The sequence below is a fragment of the Ictalurus punctatus genome, chromosome 2 (genome assembly GCF_001660625.3).
Source record: "Ictalurus punctatus breed USDA103 chromosome 2, Coco_2.0, whole genome shotgun sequence".
NCBI classification, from domain to species: Eukaryota; Metazoa; Chordata; class Actinopteri; order Siluriformes; family Ictaluridae; genus Ictalurus; species Ictalurus punctatus.
The window spans coordinates 25,556,857-25,576,923 of NC_030417.2; the positions used below are offsets into that span (position 1 = coordinate 25,556,857).

Genomic DNA, 20,067 nt, shown 5'->3' on the forward strand with positions numbered 1-20,067 from the left:
TCTTTTTTCTTCTTCTTCTTTTTGCACCTCTCTTGGTTGCTTATCTCTTGATTTCTCTCTGAGTTTTCTTATAGCTTCATTATTTCTTAGTTTAAGCTATATATATTATTAGTAGTAGTATTATTATATAAGGAATAAAACCCAATGGGCCATGCTGCTATAGGAAAATAATCAATGACAATCTGTCATGGAGTTGATTTTCCTATGACGGCACGCCCAGTCATGTTTTATTCCTTGCATGCTGTCTTGAGAAATAACGAAGCTAAAGCAGCGATTTGAATTTCTTATTTATTAAAGAACGCATGGTATGCTTTATCCACTTACGGTTACATTTAATGTCCACCAAACAAGTTAGATCCTGTAATCACTTGGATTATTAAAGGTCCTTTCACACTGACGCGATGACGCTCTTGAATCAAAACAATAGATCTGTATGAAGCTGTTGACTGTGAGTGCGACAAAGTGACACGTTTTTTTTTCGTCCAGTGTGTAGCTATTTTTTTTTCCCCTGTCACGCCGCGACGAAACGGGCCGTCCAATTAGATTTGTGCCTGGAGACACTGCTGTTGCACCAAAGGTCAAGATAGGTGGCGCTATAGCACAGAAAGCTGTTTTGAAAACCAGTTTAAACACAGAAGAAGAGTAATTGAGTTCTTATCATTTGCCAAGTTTCCATCCACTTTTTGCGCATTTCTGTTATCGACAAAGTGAAAGTGCGTAAAAAAGTTTGCGATATTTGCTGTCTCCTGCCTGTTTCCATTCGATTGGTCTTTTACTGATGAAATGGTGCGCATCAGTTACTTATGCATTAAAAAGTGCTTTTTGTTCCGTGCGCATGCTCTCTCTCTCTCTCGCACGCACACAAGTACCATAGAAATGCAGACTAACTCGTCACGCAGGTAGCTGCCGAAAAAGTATATTTTTTTACTGAAATACTTCCTTTTTGTTTTAATGCAAACAATATTTTTTCATAATGTTACAGCTGGACTTTTTGTACCAGAAAACAATACTCCGTAGGTCATTTGTTATTTATGTTTATATTTTTGTTGAAACATGTTCATAATAAATATAACGGGATAGTAAGGACTGAACTGTTACCTCATTTATCAAAGTTCTTCCATCACGAAAAAAATTGGGCTGGTCTTGGGCATTAAATTCTGGTTTTGTCTCGCTACTGTGTTATTGCATTATATTTCACATTATTTCATTCATACTAAAATAGCTTGATGGTGTTGTTCAGAAAACACAAAGATCGTCCTTCTTAACAGTTTGTCTCATGGTGATGTGCGCCAACATTTATGTGATTCTTCTTGTCGGTGGTCAAAGACGTTTAGCTGAATAGTGGGTTGCGCCACCTATCGTGCAGGCGTGAATTAGCTGAAGGTGATCAGTCATGTTGTGTTCGGTGTGAAAGCAATGTTCGTGTGTGATTTGCTTCGCTTTATCGTGGTGCGCGCAGTGTGAAAGGGCCTTACCAGCTATAAGACTAAAGGCTCCTAAAGACAAAAAAAATGCACTGTGTCATGATAGCGATTAACGCGCAAAGGACAAAAGGTCTGTACACACTGGGACGGGGACCGTTTAACGCCCCGTGTCTAAATCAATGGCCGTCAATGGGAGTTTTCACACGCACACACGTTTTACACGTGCTGCCAAGGCATAAAATTTTTTTTAACATTGAGGGGTTCTGGGTTTTTTCAATTTTATTTTATTTTATTTTTTGATGCGCTGCATTAAAAACTGACCCACAAATGAGATTCGCACGTTTGGTCACGTGCCCTGAGCCTCTGAAGTTACAGAAAACTACGACTTGATGGAGGTGTTGTTCTATTAAAACATTTTTACTAGCATCCACCATTTTGGTAAAAGAGTGAATAAACGACATACTCGAAATAAAATGCACACTGCTCATGAATCCTTCCGGCTACACACTCACACAAGGAGTCTTTGAAAGATGACATAGAGCTCAAGGCTCAGAATTACCCAGACTGCTACTAACGTGTGTGTGTATGTATGTGTGTGTATATATATATATATATATATAAAATATGTATGTGTGTGTGTGTCTGTGTGAGCTATGTGCCCAAGCAATCTATTTTATTCTTTCAGTGTTGTTTTCTATACTAAATAACTTCCGTTTCTTTTGTCCATTTACTGCAAATATATCACACCTCTGCTCAGCAGTAATCCGCTGAGGAATTGATCGTTTATTGTATTTATTTTATTGTATTTTATTTATTTTTCACCTGGCTTATACAGTATGTGTGTGTGCGTATACAGAGACTGTCTTTGTTTGAACTGCTACAAATACTGGCCGGATTCTGAATCACATGCGAGCGTGTAGGCTACTCGTACTGTTTCTATCATATAAACATATAGCAGAAATAGAAAGAGTTGTTTTGCTTACTTCTACGCAGTGACAAGCGGCTATTAGAAACGGGACGATGTGCAGCGTCACAGCTTGTGTACCGGGTTATTTCTGCTTGTCAATAAGCGCCATCTACTGTCAGGGAGTGAATTTGCACTTTCATTCAGCGTGTCACCCGCGTTTACCGCGTGGGTGTGAACACAAAAAAAACTGCGTGGAGAAACGGCCCGGTGTGAACCGGACTTCCCCATGACCGACAACTTCCAATGAGCAGCTTCACCAACTGATATGGAGTTTTTTTCCATTAATGTTAAACAAACCATCTCCTAACAGAATTCGACAGTTATGTTTCTTTTTTTATTTGGTTAGTGTTGGACTTGTACCACATAATGTACTGTATATTACAATATTTTATATGTCTGTTCCTCACTTTTAATTGGGATGTCATTGGGATGTTCTTTGTTGTGGTTTTGTTGAAGCTTGCCTATCGTTCTTCTATTTGCAGCCGTACGCCTAAGTTGAACCACCCATTTAGTCTAGTCATACATCTTGACTAGACTGTGTGTGTGTGTTTGTTTTTGTGTGTGTGTGTGTGTGTACGTCCGTCCGTGTCCTACTTGTTATTCCTGTCCCTCTCTTCCCGTCCTGCAGCACAGAAACAGAGAGATCTAGCATCTCTCCTTCTAGAGACTACAAAGAATAAAGCAGGCTTTGTGTATGAGCGCGCACACACACACACACAGGCACGCGCATACATGCGCACACACATGCATACATGGCTACCCAGGCTGTCAGACTGGATGAGAGTCAAGGGAAATACCACACAGGTATAAGTGAGGCGCACACACGCCTCTCGATGACTCATCTTTTATTGTGATAACGTTTCAGTCTTGTTGTTTTACTTCATTCATTTTAATTTTCGAGCATCTGCTAAAAGCTGGGCCACAAACGAATGTTTAATAGGTGAGCTCCATTTATGTTTTTGCTTCAGTCAAAATGAATCACTATGATTTTTGTTTCTCTCTCTCTGTCGACTCTCAGATCAGAGATTGGATCTAAACAAATTGGGACCCAATGACAGTGACACAGTGAGGGGTCAGATAGTAGGTGTGTATCATTTATGTTTCTTTAATCTCTTTCTTCCTATAACTGGTCCACTTCTTACATTTATTTCTGATTTAAAGAGTAGCAAATATTTTGGGTGGCACACACTACACATGATGCGTGATTAGCCCTAAGAAAATGGGTGAATTGTTTGAGCCTTGCTTCTCCTTGCTCCTTTTGTGAAGAAACCAATTTTGCACAGCATTCCTGTCTTCCCACTCAAATATGTCTTCCTGTGAGTCAGCTCGGAGCCTCTGAGCCTCTCTGTAATGACAGTTCACCCAGCATATTCACGTGAATCATGATGTGGCACACATCTGACTAGACTGACTAACAGGCTAGAGAAAATCCAGCTAGAGAAGTGTGTGTGTGTGTGTGTGTGTATATGTAAATAAATATCTATCTATCTATCTCTATATATACATATATATGGAAATTGTTGTTTTTCTGACATATTTGGACAAGCATACATTTGATCATTTGGTCCTCTTTGAAAGCCATTAATAAAGGTGGTAGACTCTGTCAAATGACGCAAAAAGTCAACTTTTTGTAGTAATTTTCACAATTTAAATGAACATCAGATCAGTCACACGGAAAAAGAAAATACAACCTATATTTATCACACCTTCAAATCCATAAAATTAGAATCAGGTGTGCAACATTGGGTGCCAGTGATTAGTACCTGCTTAGGGAGTACAGGTGAACCCTGTCTTATTTATTCCCCTCTCATATCTAGTGTCTGGTGTTCCCTTTGCTATTGAGATGTGTGGTGTCATAGCAGATTTCAAACGACTGCCAATTTTGTCCAGGACTGGCCTTCCCAGCAATTTCAGCCCAAGAGCGGTCTGTCTGATGCAAAAAGAAGTCTCAAAGAACTCCAACTGTTGGTGTCAAAGTGCGTGCTTCTACAATCAGAATGAGATTGCACAAATTTGACCTGCATGTGTGCTGTGGCAGGAAAAAGCCTTTTTGCATGACTACAGTTTGCCAATGAGGATATAGACAGAGACCAGGCCTTTTGGAATAATGTGCTCTGGACAAATGAATCAAAGATAAAGTTATTTGGCAACAGTAACAACAGACATGTCTTTGCTCTGTGCCAAACTGCTTTTCAGGAGAAGCACCTCATACCAACTGTGAAGCACGGTGGTGGAAATGTTACGGTTTGGGGTTGCTTCACTGCCTCAGGGACTGGACAGCTTGCATTCATTGATTCAACTATGAATTCTGCATTATATCAAAGAGTGCTTGAAGATAATTTGAGGCCATCTGTCTGAAAGTTGAAGTTGAACCGAAAGTGGACCTTCCAACAGGATAATGATCCTGAGCATGCTAGCAAATCCACCAAGGAATGGCTCAAAAAGAAGAAATGGAGTGTTACGGAATGACCTAGTCAAAGCCCGGATTTGAATCCCATTGAAATGTTGTGGGGGGATTTGAAACGGGCAGTACATGCAAGAAAACCCTCAAACATCTTGCAACTGAAAGAATATTGCATTCAAGAGTGGTCAAAAATTCCAGCAAGCCTGGTGGACGATTATGCAAAACGCCTACAAGAAGTTATTTCTGCTAAAGGGGCAATACTAGCTTCTGAGGCCAAGGGTGTACTTACTTTTTCCACAGAAGAATATCACATCTGTTGATATTTCTGTTGAATAAATGATTGAAAATGTGATTTTTAAGTACATCAACTTCACGAATAGGCACTCTTTCAAAGATCAAATGTTTACTTGTCCAAATATGTCAAAAAAACTATTTCCATGGGGTGTACCTATTTTTTCACATCATTATATAAATAATATCTATCTATATATATTTAATATTATATATATATGTGTGTGTGTATACATTATATATAATATATAATGTGTAATATATATTATACTATAAATTAATTTAATAATTATTGTTTGTACTTACACATGCAACACTCAGTGCTAAAAGCATAAACCAAACGCCTAGTAGTATGCATGTATTAATGAATAAACATGTGAGTATTCATAAACAGACCCAAGGCTGCAGTGTTTTTTGAAAATCTCTACTGGTCAGCGTTTGGCCTATGTCTCATTTATACAGTGCTTGATAACCCCCGATGGTGTGGCAAAATGTTTTTTGGAAACCTGTCAATATTGAAATATGAATTTTGAACTGCAAGAGACACCGCAACAAGTTCAGTTTCTTTAGTTTAAGGGAGAAATCCGTCTCTGCCTAGTAAACTGTTTGCATGACCCAGAGTGCAGTCATGAGTTCAGCACCCAGCTTTATGAGCAAGCCTTTCGTCAGCGCATGCACTCTTTTCTGTAGCATCTGGCGCTGCAAATCCTCTTCATGTCAACATTGCTAGCACTCTTTAATTACAGGAGTAAAACCTATCTATAAAGTAGACTCTTAAGTGTTAGCCTCACGTTATATGTTGGTCTCATCCATGTCCATCAGCTGACAGTCCCAGTTCATATAAAAAAGCCCTCATTTAAAGACCTCTCCCAAAGCAAAAAGGGCCACCCAGTCTTTCATGTGGTGTGTTTTCTACACCCTTCTACATGAATTCTTATTCATGTAAAGATGCCACAATGAGTATGTTGGATTCTATATGTGACATTTTCCTGTCTGTATGCATGCAGTGAGTCTTCAGTCTAGAGACAGGATTGGCACTGGTGGACCTGTGGTGGACTGCAGCCGTCTATTTGACAACGATTTACCTGATGGGTAAGTTACTGTAGCTGAGTGGATTTATGCCTGGCCTTAGCCCATTGCTGTGTTTTTACTGCACATATATTCTGTTCCTAGTGCCAGGCTCCTAATAGATTGCATGTTAAAGTGTGTGTGTGTGTGTGTGTGTGTGTGTGTGTGTGTGGTGCAGCTGGGAGGAGAGGAGAACCGCGTCTGGTCGGATTCAATACCTGAACCACATCACACGCAGCACGCAGTGGGAGAGGCCAACCAGGTGGGTGATTGGACACGGGCCTATGTGTCTGTGAAGTGGTCTAATCTGACACCTCTTTCTTTAATAAGTCAAATAGTAACTTCATGCTTAATTAATTAATAACACTATTTCTATTTTTCCAGGTTTGAATTGTAGGGTTAGACAAGGCATAAGAGAGAATTCTGTCCCACTTACTGTGTAATTTACCATATAGTCTTAAAACTAGGTTTAATATATAGCATTTCCCTAGTGCTAGGTCATATTCTGTTGCACGATATTGGATCTCCCATCTCAGATATTAGGCCATTGCTGTGCAATAGTAAATATAAAACTCATTTGACAGTCAGCTTTCACTACAGTAGTTCTTCTGCCAAATTAATCATATGAAGCAAGTTATATATATATATATATATATATATATACATATATATGTGTGTGTGTGTATGTATGTGTGTGTGTGTGTATATGTGTGTGTGTGTGTGTGTTGCTTTCTTTATTATAAATTTCTAACATCAGTCAGTATTAGCTATTAAAGCAGCTAGTGAAAATATTAAACAGTCAGACCACTCACCAGGTGTACAGACATAAACAACACCATGTTCCACACAAAGTGAAGGGTGTCGGGTATCATCGAAGCATCAGACACAATATTCTCAAGGAAACCATGCCAAACTGCAACAGCCTGTTTTCAACTTCAAAAAACAAGCACAGCCTTTTTGACTTTTCTCCGTAGTGCTTCTCAGGACACCGATCAGTCCTAGTCTTTAAGTGAAGTCCTGTGCATTTGCTTGGAAAGTTAAACCAGTCCTAGGAAAAAAGAATTTGATTCATGAAAGCCAAAATGAGATGTTATTTAGCAATAGTGGAGACTCTTGATTAAAGTGGAGGAAGGTCGATTTGATTCAGATTGCCAGTTTTTAAAATGCACTCATACCCAGCTGGATCCCTTCTGAAGACCATTGCAGCATTTTGTATGTGGCAGTGATGAAAGACTCTTCAGTGATCCTTTGTATACACCAAATATGTCTGGTCTACAGCACAGTCTGAGCATTTAAACCTTTGAATATAGGGCCAAGTTAAAGGCTTTTTTTTTTATTTATTTTTTTTTTATTTTTTTTTTTTAATAGTGGGGTAATGCATTTTGTGGTATTTTATGTGATTTTACCCTTTTCATATTTTCTTTATTATTATTTTTTTAATCCTGACATTTACTGACCACAATTCTGAGAGTATTTCGGGCCACTGAACGCTCTGACTTACCAGTTTATGTCTCATTATATCTCGGTCTATCTCTCTCTGTCTGTCTCTCTCAGGCCAGCATCGGAGTACTCTAGTCCTGGTCGTCCCCTTAGTTGTTTGGTCGATGAGAACACCCCCATCATGACTCCCAATGGGGCAGCGGGTGCTCAGGCAGGCGAGCTGCGGGTGCAGGAGCGGCGCGTGCGCTCACAGAGACACAGAAATTACATGAGCCGAACTCACCTGCATACACCACCGGACCTCCCTGAGGGCTACGGTCAGTTCACAAGACATGCACATGCACTAAGACAAATGTGAAATATCAGAGGCTTAGTGAGGTTAGTTTGTTGTTCACATAGACTTGAGAGAATAGTTGGTCATAGCTTACGCTTTCCATAGGAAAGAAACGGCAGGTATAGTGTACATACAGGTACAATGCAGTGCAGTACGCTTTGAGCTGCTCAGGAAGTTGGCATTACTGAGGGAGTTAGAGATGTAGAGAGAGACGTGTGTCTGAAATGTCTCTCTGACGTTGACTGCTGTCATCACCACTACAGGTTAGACGTGTGTGTGTGTAACAAATAAAGGACATTCTGTGTGTGTGCGTGCATGCTCAAATCCTGTGGATGATGTCCACAGAGATAAAACAGGGTGTGGATTAAGTACACAGATGCAGTAGTCTGTGTGTGCATGCATGAGTAATCCAAGGTGCTCCAATACAAAACAAAGATCTCAAACCCATGATAACCTGTCACTAATTATGAAAGTACTAACTGCTGTCTAACACATACAACAACAAAGAGGGTTTTTAAAAAAAAATCTCCGTTCACATACACTCAAACTCTACTCTTTTATCAAAGCAATCAAAAGCAAATGGTTTGCTGTCTCACATACGCTTATGCTCCCAGTCCTAGCAGCCTATCCCTAATGCAAGCATGCTTAAATATAACATAACTGAAGCATGTTCAAATTTATATTTCACTTTTCTAAGTTCATCTGATTGTTTAGGGACTGTTACGTGGTCGTCCATGATTTCCTGTTTAACTGGGGATTAAACATATCAACAAACATAAGGTGTGGTAGAAGAAAGTCTTTTCTTTCATCTAACCAATAATAATAGTGCATGGAGTCCACTAGGCACTTTTAGAACTTTAACTGATCTGTTTATAAAGAGGGTTGGTTATACAGAAAAGAAACACGCAACATGTAAGTACAGTGGAGGATCTGTGGTGATGAGGGTTACGTAGTATTATGGACTCCATAAAGTACCAGGAGATTTGAATTGACTGTCTGGTGCCTCTGCCAAGAACTTAGAACTGGGTTGTATGGTTGGACCTTCCAGCAGCACAGTGATCCAATACAAACAGTGCCTACCACTAATATTGGTAAATTATTAGTAAATAACTAACGGTAAATATGAGCAAAGAAGGCTGTGAACATTTTTCTTTATCGTTTAACCTTTTGATCTTTTGTTCAAAAAACACACAGAAATACCCTGCTGTCATGGATATCATACAATTGCAAACAAAATCAAGGCTTATCCAAAAACAAATATCTTTGTTAAATATAGGTGTGCAACAATTATTGGCACCCTTTTAGTCAATACTTTGTGCTACCTCCCTTTGCCAAGATAACAGCTCTGAGTCTTCTCCTATAATGCCTGATGAGTTTGGAGGATACATGGCAAGGAATCTGAGTCCGTTCCGCAATACAGAATCTCTCCAGATCCTTCAAATTTCGGGGTCCATGTTGGTGGACTCTCCTCTTCATTTCACCCCACATGTTTTCTATGGGTTTCTAGTCAGGGGACTGGGATGGCCATGGCAGGACCTTAATTTTATGGTCAATAAACCATTTATGTGTTGATTTTGATGTATGTTTTAGATATTTGTCCTGCTGGAAGATCCAACCACGGCCCATTTTAAGCTTTCGGGCAGGTTCAGTCAGGTTTTCATTTAGTCCATGATGCCATATATTCTAAAAAAAAAAATGTCCAGGTCCTCTGGCAGAAAAACAGCCACAAAACATCAAAGAGCCACCAACATATTTAACTGTGGGCATGAGGTACTTTTCCATATGGCTACCTCTCTGTGTGCGCCAAAACCACCTCTGGTGTTTATTGCCAAAAAGCTCGATTTTGGTTTCATCTGACCATAGAACCCGATCCCATTTGAAGTTCCAGTCGTGTCTGGCAAACTGAAGATGCTTGAGTTTGTTTTTGGATGAGAGTACAGGCTTTTTTCTTGAAACCCTTCCAACCAACTTGTGGTGATGTAGGTGACTTCGGATTGTAGTTTTGGAGATTTTCTGACCCCAAGACACATCTAACTTCTGCAGTTCTCCAGCTGTGATCCTTGGAGTTTTTTTGGCCACTCAAACCATCCCCTTCACAGTGCGTTAAGACAAGATAGACACACATCCAATTCCAAGTTGATTCATAATATTTCCAGTTGACTGGAACTTCTTAATTATTGCTCTTATGGTAGAAATGGACATCTTAAGTGCTTGTGCTATTTTCTTATAGCCACTTCCCATTTTGTGAAACTCAGCAACCTTTTGTCGCACATCACAGCTATACTCCTTGGTCTTACCCATTGTTATGAATAACTAAGGGAATTTGGCCTATGTGTTACCTCATATTTATACCCCTGTGAAACAGGAAGTTATGGTTGAACAGTTTGCTGTTCCTAGTCACCCAGGTGTACTAAAAAAATTTTTAAATATCAGTGGGTATATACATTTCTCATATTTTATGGGGTGCCAATAATTGTTGCAAACCTATATTTAACCAAGGTTTTTTTTTTTGATAAACCTGTGCTTTGTTTGCAATTGTTTGATATCCATGATTGCAGAGTATTTTTATGAATTGTTTGAACAAATGGTCAAAAGGTTAAACAACAAAGACACATTTTCAAAGCCATCTTTGCTAATATTTTCCATGGGTGCCAATATTAGTGGTGTGCACTCTACATCTGAATCTACGCACAAATGGTTCAATGACTATATAATCAAGCTTTTGATATGGCCGTGCTAATACCCTGACTGAAACCTCATTGAAAACCTGTGGGTTGAGATTCACAAGACAGGAGCTAGCACCCTGGAAGACCTGGAGAAACTGTGTATTGAGTAGTGGTCTCTGTGTTCTCCAATCACATCAAGCATTAGAAGAAAAGACTCTGTTTTATGTAGGAAAAGGAAGATTGCACAGAGTACTATATGCAGGAGTGCCAATAATTGTGACACATGGTTTTTGATAGGAGTTTTTATTTCCTAAGTATAAATTTCTTCAATTAAAGCTTAAATTTTTAGCATATTTTCAGTGTACGATAAAGCTAAATAACCACAATGGTATGTTTTCGTAATCCTTTTTAGCCATCTTTACCAAGAGTGGCAATGATTCTAGATCTGACTGATTGATCATTTAAAAAATAATCAGGTTCTGCATGTTTCAGCAGTCATGTGTTAAGGAAATAAGTAGAACATGTAAATAAAATTTGAATATGTAAGTATGAAAATTTGAATAGTTTTCAGATAGTGAGCTGTATCTCCTTCATGCTCGTGACTAATGACCCATGACCAATCCTGCATCCTTTCTCCCTGATTGGTCCACAGAGCAGCGGACCACGCAGCAGGGTCAGGTGTATTTCCTGCACACTCAGACAGGCGTCAGCACATGGCATGACCCCAGAGTGCCGAGGTAACCCTTCACTTCGTACACACTGTTAACATTGACTCTTACATACAGTAGATTTCTGATGCCACTTCATTCAAGCACTTCACATTGATTTAATGCAGTAGTGACTCCCAAAGCATTCTCGGTAAAAAAAAAAAAAAAAAACAACTGAAAATAAGGTCTTAGTGCATAAAAGAGAAATTGGCTTCTTCACGAAGCTGTACATTGACATTGAGCCTCTAATAGTCTAGCAGTATAAAAGTAATCAATATCGTACGTAAATAAATGACAGAGGAAAAATACAGCTTGCACAATCTGACCCAAAACTTATTTGGCATTGAGACATCTTCATCGTTTTGTCTGATCGGCATGTTTTCAGAAGTGTCAGCCCTCATGTGTATTCACTGTCTCTGTTTTACGTGCACGGATCCTTTATTTTGCTTGTTCTCTTTTCGTGTCTTCTCTCTCTGTCTGTGTAGGGATCTTAGTAATGTGAATTGTGAGGAGCTGGGGCCGCTGCCTCCAGGATGGGAGATTCGGAACACAGCCACGGGCCGTGTCTACTTTGTTGACCACAACAACAGAACGACACAGTTCACAGACCCGCGGCTCTCTGCCAACCTGCACCTTGTCCTCAAGTGAGTGTTGTTCATGTCCTGAAAACTATTAGTATTTTAACAGAATTTATACCACAGTGCTCATCTGGGGGTTTTTTTTCCCAATTTGCGATGCAATTTGCAGAGTTTTTTGTGGAAAACTACTCGAATTGCCGAAATTGCAATTGCATTAAATTTTCTTTCGCAGTGATGTTTGTTGGTAAATGAGACCTTTTAGCTGTACTCATGTTTGATGCACGTGAATCAAAGAGGGATTTGGCCAAATACACGTTGCGATGACGTCACATGACTCGTCTCGGCCCAAATCTGTGGGAATTCTGGAAAATTGCGAGCTCTTGCGAATATTGCAGCGATTCCTTGATTTTTGCAATTATTTCTGCGGTAGCAACATCCTGGATTAATTTAATAGCAGCAGATCTGACTGTAGTTCTGACTGCAAGGCAAAAATCGTAGGTTTATATTAACTCGCACATTCTAATACAGTTACAGTTTCTATAGTTACGGCCGTTTCACAGGGACATGTATGGTGGCTGATCCATGTTATGTAAGTGTAGAATTGCAGATAAGGAAAGGTTTCTTCCACAACATTAGGCGTAACTATAAGTGGGATAAAAAGTATGCCATGTTGTTCTTTAATAAATAAAACAAATTGTCATTTGACAAATTGTTGTGGTAAAAGATTAATTTAAAAAAATTTGGTGCTGCCATTGGAAAATCATCAACTTCAGGATGGCAAGTCATCACAACACCCTGTTGTTGCTTGATTATTTTTCCTAACAGCACACTCCATTGTGTTTTATTTCTTAATTGGTGTGCACGCTAAAGACATTCCAATCGATTCCGAAGATATAATAAAAAGTCGAATTTGCGGTGTATCTGTAGTTAAATCAGACTCATGGCACATCTGGATTCGATATTAATGTTGCGTACTCATTTATCGTTCTGTACTTTCAGTCCCAGTCCTAATGGTTCACGAGGTGCTGTTGAGGCTCCGAACAGGTAAGACAATCTTCCACACTAATTTGTTTTCAAAAGTATCTTTTAGAATAGTTAATTGATTAAGGTATATGGCACAGAAAATAAAATGAAACACTCATGATGCACAGATGTGGAATGGATTGGTCATTAAGTTTCCACAGTATTCTCTCTCTCTCTCTCTCTCTCTCTCTCTCTCTCTCTCTCTCTCTCTCTCTCTCTGAAAGCTCCTTTCCTGAAATCTGTGTGCACTTATGTTACGTGTGTGCACATGCGTGTCTGAAGAATGCAGCGATGAAGAGATCAGATTTCCCTTTTCCTGTTCTGACAGATCAAAGAACCCCCTTTCCTCGAAGTTAAGAGAGAATATTGTATTGCCTACATACTGACAAGAACTCTGTTGTTCCAACACGTTCGAAATCAAGAGAATAACATACACGACTAGTAACAGTCCTGATTAATCGGCGTGTTACCTTTCAGCTTTCCTTTTTTAAAAATCATGAGCAGCTTTTTAAGCTAACGAGTTGGGGCTTACTACATTTAAGGGCAGCTATGGCACAGCAGACATAAATCCACTGGAGGTGTTTTTTCTTATCCTTTAGAAATTATTGTACTGCATGATTGCATAACTGTCCACGCAAACACCATTTTGTGATCTGAGGTAGGAGAGAGAAGATATGAGATGTTTCCATTCGAGTCCCTGACCATGCTGGCTATCTCAAAGCTGTCCAGCTGGACATTCCAAGTGGCGGACACTCTCTGTTAAAAACATTAGAGGAATCTTGCTCAGTGGGTGCGCACCTCCCTCACAAAAGCACTTGTGTAAAAGTGTTTTTCCAGAGGACAGCGCTGCACAGCGCAGTACGACAAAATAAATACGTGATTTGTACATTTTGTTGTTTATTTCATGACCCATACCATATCTAAGAATGCATGGTGAATTTGTTTAGCCGGCGTACAGAGAGAAACCAAGCAGGGATATATGGGTGGAACTGGAAATAGTGCAGATTATTGATTGTTCCAATGCAGTCTGAACAGAACCTGCATGAATCATGACTCAGGTTTCTACCAGACCATATATGGCACATTAGTCTTCAGTAATAGTATCTGATAATGTTTTTCATTGATTACAGTGAAAAAATAAAATAGAACCATAAATGAGATGTAAATCTCAGACCTTGAAGCACCTCCGTTGTTGCTACTGTTGTTAGTGTTTATAGTAGAGTTTCATAGGAAATTGTTACAAAAATCGTCCTCTTATTTACAGGGATAATTTTATGAAAATCATTTTCAGGTGCTCCACAAGAATGCAGATTTATAGCAGTAACCGTACCGTATTGTACAGCAGTGTCTTGGGGGGGACTTAGCTGTACTCCTTTCAGTCTGGTTCAGTAGCCACATTTGCTGAAATGCGTCAGTAACCCTATCCAGACAAGATTAAATTTACCTTTCACCATTTCAGGATTTTTCTCTGAGCTCCTCAGAGAAAATTACAGGCCAAATTACCCATTTTTTTCTTGCCAACTCAGCGGTCATCTGATAATTTTAGTCCCTTCCGGATACACGTCTGTGATTTTCAATGGGGGGAAAAAAGATGCTGCTACTTGCTGTATTTAGTGTCGTAGACCATGCATCATTGACCTTCCCCCAGATATTTATATATACACTTCCTAAATCATGAAATGAAAACCGGATGCTCTAGAAGAGACACTCGATACTATATACTTGGTCTAGGGAGTAAAACCTTGATGTTAAATATTTATGGAACTTGCCACATGATGCAAACATCCAGGTTCACAGAAGGGAAACAAAAGAAAATTATTACAGACGCCCCCCTTGATCAGTTAATCCAATCTAAGTAGGCTAATGTGACCCATGTGTCTTACCTTTGCATGTGGCGTTTTTGGAGACCCTGTCCTAGTGATGGTTGTTTAAGATGTCTCATGAGAATGCACTAAACATGCAATATACAGAATGAGTTCTGAGCTGGTCAGTAACTGCTGAGTGGGATTGATCTTCAGCCCCTAAAGTAATTTAGGCGTCTCGCTGTAGCAGAGGCCCCGGGTTCCTCCGATTTCACCCTTCCTTTCATTGAAGCACTGTCCACCTCTTTCTCTTAGTCTTCCTCTAACCTTGATTCCCTCATTTGTCCTTTGACACTAACGTTTCCTGTTTCCCTCATTCCCTCTGTCTAAGCTCGCCCTTCCATGTGCTGCTCCTTCTTTGCTATTTTTCCTTTCTTTTCACTCCATTTTCCTCTGCATTCTTCCTCACTCTGTCTTTCACATCCTCTTTCCTGTCCCCTCCCAGTCTAATATGGTGTATAGTCTGTATTTGAAGTGTGTGTGTATGGCAGCTCAGCTGAGCGATGCTCTGCTACCTACATACACACACACACACCCAGTTATCCATATCCCACAGAGGCCAATAGCAGATGCAGATCTACTGAATGACAAATGAAAGTTTGATAAAACATTTTTCTTTGTATTACAGTAATAAGGTGCAAAACACCAGAACCAGTTCACTGATTGAATATACAATTAATCATATTTTTCAGCTAACAGGAAACTTTGTCAGAATATTCAGAACTGGTTCTAGGGAGTTTAGACTATTGATGCACTGAAATGGAACTTTTTACCTGTAAGGCAAATACACAGAAGATAAACCCACCATTCGAGTTGTGAGAATACTGTTGCTAGGAAACAAGGAAATATGGACGGTGAGCATAAGTTAACTAATGACTGATGCTAATGATTTAGCCAGATAGCACATAGCTGGTAAGTCTCTTGTCTGGACAATAAAAAGTATGCTGTAATTGTCAGACCAGATTAGGATCACTTTTAGTCTCAGCTTAGAAACTAATGTGATGATGTCACAGTAAAAAAAATATCGCTCCTGCTCACACAGTGTATATGGAGGTACCTCTTACTAGTGGGTGAGATGATCACCGGTTGTGGATTTTGAGTGTGAATCACTGACTCTGAGAGAGCATGCGTGTAATCTATTTGCAATCCCATGCAATCAAAGATTCAGATTTAAAGTACTCAGATTTAATATTTATTAATTATATTTGTTTGTGTGTAGGTTTTATTAAGTAACTTTACCTAAAAAAAAAAAATAACCATGATCTTTTGCCTGTGTCTGTGTGCGTACAGTCGTGTGGGTCAGCTGAAAGAGCAGGCCCAGACAGTGCTGTCACCCGGAAATCTTCCCGATGATGCCGAGTGTCTCACCGTGCCCAAATACAAGAGAGACCTGGTTCAGAAGCTGAAGATCCTCCGGCAGGAACTTTCTCAGCAGCAGCCGCAGGCAGGGCACTGCCGCATCGAGGTGTCCCGCGAGGAGATCTTTGAGGTAGGGCACTTCAAAACCCACACAAATAAAGAAATAAAGATATATATAAATAAAATAAATTTGAGCCATCTGCATTTAACGATAACCCGAGCAAGGCTAAGATGTGCAACTGTAATTTCTTTTCAGGCTAAGAGCCTGTCACTGCATGATTTTTGCAAATATTTGGGAAGAGTATAATTAGAACTCGATAATACACTGTGGATCGAGGCTGGAGAAATTAGGGGAGAGCGACGAGGAGGAAGCCCGTGTGCTCAGTGTTGTTCACTGATAGAGCCTAGCTGTGAGTCAAGAACTCTCACAAGAGTTTGATATCTGCTCTGCTGTGACACACTGTCAACCTTTTCCTTCTATCCACATGTTTAACAGCAAAGATTGACCAACGTTGTCCTTCTCTTGTTTTGTTTAGCCCCTTTATATAACTATTTGCTTCCATTTTCCCGTTGGCTCACACTCGCTACCTGCAAAACTCCAGATTAAGACAGCTATTTTAATCACCGATAAAAACAAGCCTGGATATTTGCCCCGTTATTAATCCTTTCATCCGCTAATGAAAATGTCCTCAGTGCACCAGCTGTATTTATTTATGCGGCTGAACTTGCAGGAAGGACACACTAGACCGCTTGCCGTTAGCTCTACCATTTTGCAATGCACAGCCATGTACGTCTTGTCCCTCACCATGAAGCTGTGATGATATGCCTTTGAGCGTCGCAAGCTTGCTCTCTTGCCTCCACAGCTTGAAGTGATTTTGCCTGCGTTTCTGCTCATCCATCTTTATGGGCGTGAGCATCTGTTTCTGTTGCAGCATTCCCGCATTCCTTTGCGTTCCCTCCAGAGCTGGAAAGGCATGCAGGGCTGCAGGAGAGAGCATGGACCCCTAGGGCAAATTCTGTCTGTCTGTCTGTCTGCATTTGCATGTTCATTACGTTAGTGTGTGCTTGTCTGCTCATGTAAAAAGGGGCAAGTTTGTTTTTCATAGTGTTTTCGAGCCAGAGGTAATTAATTACAGCCCTCTAACAGCGTGTGTCCATTTGCTCTGTGGACATTGCTCTAACTTGCCTGTAGATTGGTTGTGATAAATAGATTGGCTGAACACAATGTGGCATACATTTGCATAAATTCGTCGTTCAGCCACACAGATTCCCCAAGTGGATACTGTTAGAGTAAAATACTCTTGCAATTTTCCTCCTCTTCCTCTCCAGGAGTCATATAGGCAGGTGATGAAGATGAGGCCAAAAGACCTGTGGAAGAGACTGATGGTGAAGTTCAGAGGAGAAGAAGGGCTGGATTATGGAGGCGTAGCAAGGTATCACGAGCTTAATCTTGTTTATTCACCCAATCAACTAATGCAGTGTTTTCAAAGTGGGGGCCGCCAGGAGACGCCCGGGGGTCTCAACAATTTGGTGTGAAAAATAAATTCTCACTCTCAGACAACCACACACACACAATCAATTCCTAATGTAATGTAAAGATGTGAGATGTAATTATTAATTAAAAAAGGGAGATATATTCAGAAGTCTGTATTTTTAATGTGTTTTAAAGACATCTTGCAAAAGGGGGGCCTCGGTCAAATGTTAATGCCATTTGGGGGGCCTTGCCCTGGAAAAGTTTGGGAACCCCTGAACTAATGCAACGGCTGATTTTATTCATTTTTTTGTTTCCTTCTTGACGCTTTGTAGTAGAACACCAAATTTGCAGAGTACAAGTGCTCTTTTAATATTAACAGATCATCAAAGACAAAACGTTCATCCTTAATGTGCACACTTGTACCAAGTCGTTTTTATCCGTCTGGTTCACCTGTTTCTGTATAGAATTCATTTGAACACAGTCCCTCTGCTGGTGACACACTGATATTACACAAAGAGGTTGCAATTCTAGCAGAATTTATATTGTAAACTGAACCACAGAACATTTCGTCTTCTCTGTTGTGGAAGGGGAAAACTGGTGCAGGTGTTCAGAATGCTGTAGGTTTATGATGTCTGCTTTGTGTTTGTGTCTTCATAGAGAGTGGTTATACCTTCTGTCTCATGAGATGTTGAACCCATACTATGGGCTCTTCCAGTATTCACGTGATGACATCTACACGCTGCAGATCAACCCCGACTCTGCCGTCAACCCGGTACATAGCACTGTCCACTATAAAGCTTCATATGAGGTTAAAACTTCTAAACGATGATATGTCAAACTGAGTGCCAAATGGGAACAGAATTTAGTCATGGTTTTCTATGACAAATACATCACAAATGCCTAAAAGAAAACTTAAAGTATGCAGAAAGTCTCAGCACTTTTTTTTTCTCAATTAGGAAATTTCTCCATGGGGAGCAAATGCAGGTTTTGATTAACACAGGCCTGAAATGGAATATTATTGATTTCACATGACTGAATGATGAATGTTCAGTACAAAACTTAACATTCTTTACTATGTACCAGAGATGGAAACTCGAGTCAGCGACTTGGACTCGAGTCGCACTTACAAAAAAAAATGACTTGACTTGACATCACGAACAACTGACTCGAGACTTGACATGGACTTGAAGAGAGAGACTCATGAAAAACACAAGTCATTTTGGTTTGGCGTTCCCGAGTACATTCTCTTTTTATTATCCCACGTGACAGCATCAAACACCACATTTTGCTATTCCTTCCTCATTCATTCAGTCATCCCCTATCAGTAAATATCACAGCGATTCATCTCTAAACACACCAAGACAGCATTATTATATACACACGTGACGCATCTGAAGGCGCGTGCTCATCACCCATTGGAAAAGTGCTGTTAGATAAATGAACAACAAACAATACGAATAAAGCATAGTTTTACCTTGTGATAATCTTTGTGTCATTTATTTAATTTGAGAAGCAGTCAGTTAATCCAAAGGGAATCTGCGGTGTTACACAGCTGTCAGGGGCTTGCCTGCTTTCCATTTTCAAGAAGTACAAATGTTTCCATGTCCTTTTCATAATCTCAGTTAATACAGTCCTAGTGTGTACTTGTTATCCACTGTGAATGCCACTTCTTGATTGTAGAATTGTTTCTGTTTTAGGAGCACTTGTCCTATTTTCACTTTGTGGGCCGCATAATGGGTATGGCCGTGTTCCACGGTCACTACATTGACGGCGGCTTCACTCTACCCTTCTACAAACAGCTGCTGGGCAAACCCATCACTCTGGATGACATGGAGTCTGTAGATCCTGATCTCCACAATAGCCTTGTCTGGATCCTGTGAGTGCCCTTCGATTTCTGCACAAGCTGGACACCAGTTCAATTAAACAAATAGCTTGTGATATTTTTATTTTTATATGACAGTTCTAAGCATTTAAAATGTTTGTCATCATGTTAATACAAAGCTTTACATAGATTCTGCATGTTACTGTAGTGCGTATACAGTCAGCTCCAGCAGTATTGAAACTCTTGGTAAAGATGGGTATAAAAGGGTATGGAATAATGTCTGTGATTACTTAGCTCACTCTCAATATATATATTTTTTCTTAGAATGAATATATTTTTAATTTAAAAAGTAAATTAAAGATTTTTTACTCATAATTTCAGTGAGAGATTAAGCTAATTAAACAGACATTTTTTCATAACCTCATTAACCTTCTTTACGAAAGGTGCCAATAATTATGGAGCTGGCTATATTTAAATGTAATTAATTTGTGGGAAGCTTGGCAGACCATAGAGGCTGAAGTGATTTATTTAAAATATGGATCAAGCAAGAATTTGTCCTAGTTTGATGAGCTCTTAAAAAAATAAATAAATAAATAAATTTATAAATTGCCACATTAAAAAATACTTACAGTGACATAACACATTGCA

At 39.7% G+C, this 20,067-nt stretch overlaps 1 protein-coding gene across 1 annotated transcript in view; it reads left to right on the forward strand.

Moving 5' to 3' along the window:
* Nucleotides 1-20,067, forward strand: part of smurf2 (SMAD specific E3 ubiquitin protein ligase 2) — a 62,611-nt gene that overhangs the window by 34,697 nt on the left and 7,847 nt on the right. Inside the window, exons 5-15 of the mRNA XM_017450140.3 lie at nt 3,410-3,475; nt 6,094-6,178; nt 6,333-6,416; nt 7,709-7,911; nt 11,247-11,331; nt 11,787-11,945; nt 12,879-12,923; nt 16,055-16,253; nt 17,453-17,556; nt 18,255-18,369; nt 19,295-19,473. Coding sequence (XP_017305629.1) covers nt 3,410-3,475; nt 6,094-6,178; nt 6,333-6,416; nt 7,709-7,911; nt 11,247-11,331; nt 11,787-11,945; nt 12,879-12,923; nt 16,055-16,253; nt 17,453-17,556; nt 18,255-18,369; nt 19,295-19,473 — 1,324 coding nt within the window. The remainder of the gene's footprint in view (nt 1-3,409; nt 3,476-6,093; nt 6,179-6,332; nt 6,417-7,708; nt 7,912-11,246; nt 11,332-11,786; nt 11,946-12,878; nt 12,924-16,054; nt 16,254-17,452; nt 17,557-18,254; nt 18,370-19,294; nt 19,474-20,067) is intronic.